This window comes from Brassica napus, chromosome C2, assembly GCF_020379485.1.
Source record: "Brassica napus cultivar Da-Ae chromosome C2, Da-Ae, whole genome shotgun sequence".
Lineage (NCBI taxonomy): Eukaryota > Viridiplantae > Streptophyta > Magnoliopsida > Brassicales > Brassicaceae > Brassica > Brassica napus.
Window position 1 is genome coordinate 44,473,440 of NC_063445.1, and position 6,638 is coordinate 44,480,077.

Genomic DNA, 6,638 nt, shown 5'->3' on the forward strand with positions numbered 1-6,638 from the left:
ATTTAAGTCAATCCTATCAATATCCAAAGTTGTTAATATGTGATCAAGTAATTAAGACAAACATAAAAGTAGATACAAAATATTTTTATTACAATTAAGACTTATAGAAAGTAAGGTGAGAGTTCCTTCTCCAACACATAAAAATCCACTCACAACCAAAACAAATGGCTACATATCACTTTCGCTGACGGCAAGATCTTGCACTTGAAGTAAAAGAAATACTCAATTCCTCATCATTCTAGTTCGTTAGTTAAGTAAATGAAATATATATATATATATTTAAGAAATTATATATTCTTTAGTCCTTTTCGTTTTTTCCTGGTTTGATTCCATTGAAAGTAATTCTGATTAAGTTTGTTCATTTGGTTCCAAAAATCAGATACAAAAATGAATAAATTTTATAATAATATCATTTAACTATTTAAAACTGTAATCTTGATACATTGGAAACTTATGAAGATTATGTCTCTACTGTTAGAGTTTGTTTGGTTTACTTTGTTTACTTTATTTGAGGATATATAAAACCATTTTATCTACAAAGCTCCTTGGTACGTTTTGCTTAAAATTTCTTCCTTTACCAATAAGCAAATAATAATTAACAATAATCAGAGTCGTCCTCTTCACCAATAAACAACTATAATCATCACAAAAGGCTTCTTAAGAACCACCACTTCTCCTCTCTTCTGAACATAAAAACCAAACACGCACCTAATTCACAAACAGAGAAATAAAAGAAATTGAAGCTAGAAGAAAAGAAAATGAGCACAGCGAGATTCATCAAGTGTGTGACGGTCGGAGATGGAGCTGTGGGGAAGACTTGTATGCTGATTTCATATACCAGCAATACTTTTCCTACGGTAAATAATTTATTGTTAATTTTGAACAATTTGTTGTTCCCATGAATACTTTCAAACTGATGTTATAATTTTTATGTTAGTCTCTTGAAGATTTTTACTGGCTTTTACGAATTCCAAGTTTTTATGCTAAGTACTGCTGGTACATATTCATGAAGAGTATTCTCATACCAATGTCTTTGTTTTTATGTTGACGTACCAAAGAAAACAATCTTGATGTGTAATTATATTTTTTACAGAATTAAGTAGGTAGAAGACTAGAAGGGAATGTAAATATTTCTTTATAATATTATTGGACACAAATCCGAAACCAAAGCTAAATTATTGTATTTTTCTATCCATTTCCTTAAAATTAGCATCGTTCTTATGTACTTATATGTTTGGGATATAAATTATTTTATATATAATTTATCACAGGATTACGTTCCGACAGTTTTTGACAATTTCAGTGCGAATGTGGTGGTCGATGGAAGTACTGTCAACCTCGGCCTGTGGGATACTGCTGGTAAATAGTTATTTTGTATTAAAATTGACAAATATGAATATTATTTTTGCTAAAAAAAATGAATATTAGTTTTGGTAATTAGTATCAATGTGGAATTATATCAGGGCAGGAAGATTATAACAGGCTTCGGCCTTTGAGTTACAGAGGAGCAGATGTGTTTTTATTGGCATTTTCCCTAATTAGCAAGGCCAGTTACGAGAACATTTACAAAAAGGTAGCTTTTAAAATCTGCATATGATTTTTGAAAATGATAATAGAACAGTTTTATTCGTTGTCGATATTAATTATATTAATTTATTGATTAATAGTGGCTTCCGGAGCTGAAACATTATGCGCCTAGCATCCCCATTGTACTCGTCGGAACCAAGTTAGGTAATAAAACGTTTCTCTTTTAAGGTATTTCCAACTCCACTTTATTTTTCACTTTAAAGTAAATTTTAGAGTAAAAATGTTTCAACAGTACTATATTCTTCACTATCAAATAGAGCAAAAATAAGTTTATTCTATATATATAGAGTAAGTTGTTTATTTTTTGCTTATTATTCTATTTTTCACTTTAAAATAGAGTACCATTGTAGATTACCATTAAAGTATAACTCAAGTTTATTATAGAGTATAACTCAATTTTATTATAAAGTAAAAAATAGAGTAAATCATCGGAAATGGTCTTTTGGTTTCTAAGAGTATTTATTAACATTTGCTTAAATAAATCCGTCGATCATACACTGGTTTTAATATTTGCTTTAATTGTGAAATTAATTTCTTACAAAATGAAAATGATTTCTATTTATATCCTTTTTTTTGTCAACTTCTATTTATATCCTTTTCAATTCTAATAAAAAATAAATTCTAATGAAAAAATTATGTTAAATATTCATCATCTGATCTGCTCTATAGGCTTGTACGGTTGTACCTATGTATCCTTGGTTTTTAATTTACTTATTCCAATATATTCTGCATATTATTTTTCATTTCTACAGTTTCATGTTTATGTAGCTTATAAACATATACTGCAACCAGATTGCAGGAAAATACTAAGGCCGTAACTGATAGCCCGCTGGGGTTATTAATGTGGCTTATAAGCAATAGCCGAGTTAGGCTTTATCTATATATATAAAGTTAGCTTTTTCCCTTCTTTAGACAAGTGACAGGAAGTTTTTTGACACGTGTCATCATTTTTTTTTTTTATTTTAGGTTTTTTTTTCTTTTAGATTATTATAATTTGGCTAAATACTTTCTAATTGTGCACCATCTAATCATTTTTGCACTAACTATTATCGTGTGAAGTTTGATAATCTATTTTATTGTTCACTAAAATTCAAGATGAATAAAGAAATAAAAAAAAATAAATATATTTTACATATATAATTTATTCACAACTAAAAGTAAAATAAATTTTTGTTATTTTATTATTTTTACCATTTTCTATTATTTAATTTACAAATTATATATTTATTTAAATATTAAAAATATAAAATGACCAAACTAATAAGAAGAAATTAGAGTGAAATACATAATCTAAACATAAACCTTCCACAGCCACATAGAAAAAAACAAAATACCATAGTAACACTAACTCAATAAAGATTTGGAGCTTAAAAGAGATCACCAAAGAAGACAAACCTATCTCATCTTACCATAGAATGTCTTGGCTAGAACAAGCAGATGTAAGAAAAAGGTAAAAAGATAAAATATGAGACAACGCAATCTCCGGAACACAAAGGATCGCGATCGAACACCAGTGCAAAAAACCAAAAAAGCGGGTTAGAGAAAAAATAATCATCGGAAGAACAAAGTCACCACGAAAAAAAGACACATGTCTAAAGCACCGGAAGCACAACCACCAGCTAAGAGATAAGAAGCACCTCGGAAACTAAACAAGTACATACAAAGCGCCCATGCCAGCGAAGAACCACGAAACTCTGAATAGAAGAAACCAAAGCTCCAAAAAACTAAATCCACACACCTACACCAAAGGATGCATGAGAAGAAGATAAACAACCTGAGTGGGGAGAATGAAAGCCAATCACCGAGAAACCAAAGTTTAAGCTTGAGACCATAAACAACCTTCCAAGCGCACAAAGGGAGAGCCACCAGAGACATGATCAGCGATGAAAGGTGCAACGAGATGAGAGAACAAAGAGATAAAAAGACACAAAATGAAATCAACAAACCGTGGAGCCATCCTTGAGCTATGAAAAAGCGCAATGAAACCAGTTCACCAAAAATCAGATCTTGAAAACCAAGACGAGTAGAGACTATCGACGGCAAACCAACGACGAGGAAGACAACATCAATGGCAACTAAACTCTGACCCAACCCAACGAGATGTAGTTTTTAACCTTAGCCAAAATCTAAAGAAAAAAATGACCAATATTGATAGAAATAACCTAGAAACAACTGCACAACATGGAACTAATATGCCTGATATATAACAAATACCATATAATCTCACAGAAAAAGGTGAGGAAAAACAAGAGCAGATGGGTGAGTCTTTTCCCAGTGATGGTGAGAAGAACTGCATACCGGAGAGGTAAACGAAATACATAGATGGCGACGGCTCAAGGTCAAAATATGGGAGAGAGTGCAAAAAACATCTAAAAAGTGTATTGTGAAAAAATGTGAAAAATTAAAATACAATTTTGACGCCGTTAATCTTAGAATCAACAAATGCGTAAATGCAAAGTTATTGAAATTCAATATGTTTTACATCAGAAACTCACTTCACCACTAACAAGTAGTATTATACATACAACAACGTATTATTAAAAACACAAACACATAATATGTTAACTTATTAACTACTACTACATAACATAATAAAAAACCAAATAATGCTTTTCACAAATAAATATTAACCACATAATCACATCATTCAAAAATCATATTTAAGAACAAAAAAACAATATTTCGCGCGAAGCGCGGACACCCCCCTTAATACTCTATAAATTTCCTTTAGTTTATCTAATCTTTAATCAGTAAAGTATATTTTGTTGGTGGGATAAATGTAAAAATACAGATTTGAGGGATGACAAACAGTTCTTGAAAGATCATCCAGGAGCAGCTTCAATAACAACTGCCCAGGTATCCTTATAAAGATAAATATATTTGTCTATATGTTACAAAGTCATAACTGAGAGTGTAATATTATTAATGAATTCGAGTAACAGGGAGAGGAATTAAGAAAGATGGTTGGAGCCATCAAGTACTTAGAATGCAGCTCCAAAACCCAGCAGGTATATAATTTTATATGAGTATATTTAGATATTTAACATTAGGTTGAAATAAATAAGAGTAAATTAAGTAAGCTCAAAAGTTTTTTTCCTTTGTCAAAATGTAATAGAATGTGAAGGCAGTGTTTGATACAGCGATCCGGGTAGCGTTGAGGCCTCCAAAGGCAAAGAAGAAGATAAAGCCATTGAGGACCAAAAGATCAAGAACATGCTTTTTCTTCTAATATTCACCATTTAAATAAAACTTATATATATACACATGTATTTCACTTTTTTTTTGTTATATTTGTAGTGACAAAAAGGGATTCATTAGCCATACACAGTTGTATGTCATATGTTATCTCTCTCTTCTCTCTTGCGTAGCATTCTATAAATTTCTATTATAGGATTTGCTTTTCCAATTTCTATCGGATTTAATCTCTTTTCGTCCATTTGTGATATCTGTCGTCTTTGTGGCACGGAATTAGTTTCTTTTTTTTGTCAAGCTAGCCTAAGAATCTCTGTTATGTAGACTAGCTATGGTCATGGAGTTATGATGATAATCAAGATGATTTGTGGTGAATTCAAGGTGAAGGATTAGAGAAACCAGCCTCTGTTATGGAAGCTTCAGATGCTTAATGGAAAGTCTAAGCTGGTGAACCGCAAGATACGTATTAGCTTCAACAAAGAGAAGCCACCATGAAAAGGCCATGGAACCTAGCTTAACCAAGGCTGAGGAGGATACGATCAATATTTCAACCAAAAACTCCAATGATCAGAGTAGAAACTAGGAGCTCATACGTAAGCTGATCTTTTGATTTGATTCTTCATCTCATGTCACTTCGACCATTATTCATCTACTGAACTGACAAAAATGTTCGACAACCATTTGTATTTCTCATTTCCCATCTTTATATGATCGGCTGGTCCATATCTTAAATCACACCAAGAGAACGATGACGGCTTTTTAGGGCAGAGCCGCCGGGAATTTGAGTTGGAAACGATTTAAGTTCGTCTAAAAAATGTGCCTGAAGTCGGTATAAATATATTATATGTACTAGATTTTTTTATGTATTTCTCAATTCTAAAAAAATAATGTATAATATTGTATTAGTTTATTTAAAGAATAACTACATAACATAAATATATTTTTAAAATTTTCTTTGTGGAAATCATTACGTTGTTTGATTGTTGTACTTGATTCACATATTTGCATAGATATTTGTGATAGATGAATAACTATATTTTTATTATCAGTAAGTAATATATATTTATTATATAATATAAGAAAAATGAAATTATTTACTTTTTAAACAAACTTGTCTCATGTTGGGGACTCGGTTATAGACATATCATATTCGAAGAAGACATTTTTACAGTTTTCAATCTTCTTAACAGTCAAGAAACAAATCTGAATATCAAAACAATATCTCATACGATCTCTTTGTGGAATAACTGCTCTGAAGAAATTGAATTTAGACATCAAAAAAATTTGGAAATGGATGTGCAGATGTGTTATCTAAGTCAGCTTTACAAAGTACTATTCATAGTTCATATATCATTTATGTCCATCCTATTTTTTTCCATCATTTCTTAAACATCTTGAAATAACTGATGTTAATTAATAATAAACTTTTGGCTGGCAAAAAATATAAATCAAATTTGTCTAATTATCGCTTAAATATTTTATTAATATTGTCTAAGAAGCTTTTAAGTGATATCATAGTTTAATTTTTATTACTTTTTTTTGGTTAATTTTTGGAGTTTTTTGTATTTAAGATTTTTTTCCTTAAGCTTCTATTTCTTTCACAGAATTGATATATATATATGTCATAAAAATTACCATCAAATAAGTTTTACTTATTTATTATTTTTTTTAAATGAAAATACACTTTTTAAATAATTTAATTTAAACACAAATTATATATTAATTTGCTGTATTCTAACAATTTGATTGATTTAATTAATTTGCTTTGGTGGATAACTTAAAAAGTTTTCATATGAATCGGGGAAAGCAAGCGCATGTTGTTATATTATATTAATTTGTGTATATAGAATCTATATATA

General features: G+C 30.0%; 1 protein-coding gene across 1 annotated transcript; it reads left to right on the forward strand.

Annotated features, from left to right (window-relative positions):
• The first annotated feature begins 552 nt into the window (after window positions 1–552).
• On the forward strand, window positions 553–4,993 carry LOC106381780 (rac-like GTP-binding protein ARAC2). The gene is made up of 7 exons (XM_013821716.3): window positions 553–857; window positions 1,272–1,359; window positions 1,464–1,573; window positions 1,668–1,731; window positions 4,379–4,443; window positions 4,530–4,595; window positions 4,703–4,993. The coding sequence occupies exons 1-7, from the start codon at window positions 759–761 to the stop codon at window positions 4,814–4,816; spliced, it is 606 nt and encodes a 201-aa protein (XP_013677170.1). The 5' UTR covers window positions 553–758; the 3' UTR covers window positions 4,817–4,993.
• Window positions 4,994–6,638: the final 1,645 nt, after the last annotated feature.

Bases quoted from the DNA above. Each gene is read 5' to 3' on its own strand.
- LOC106381780 (XM_013821716.3), top strand. From the start codon at position 759: ATGAGCACAGCGAGATTCATCAAGTGTGTGACGGTCGGAGATGGAGCT. The intron at 858-1,271 runs GTAAATAATTTA...AATTTATCACAG, and splicing joins CCAGCAATACTTTTCCTACG to GATTACGTTCCGACAGTTTT. The intron at 4,444-4,529 runs GTATCCTTATAA...TTCGAGTAACAG, and splicing joins CTTCAATAACAACTGCCCAG to GGAGAGGAATTAAGAAAGAT.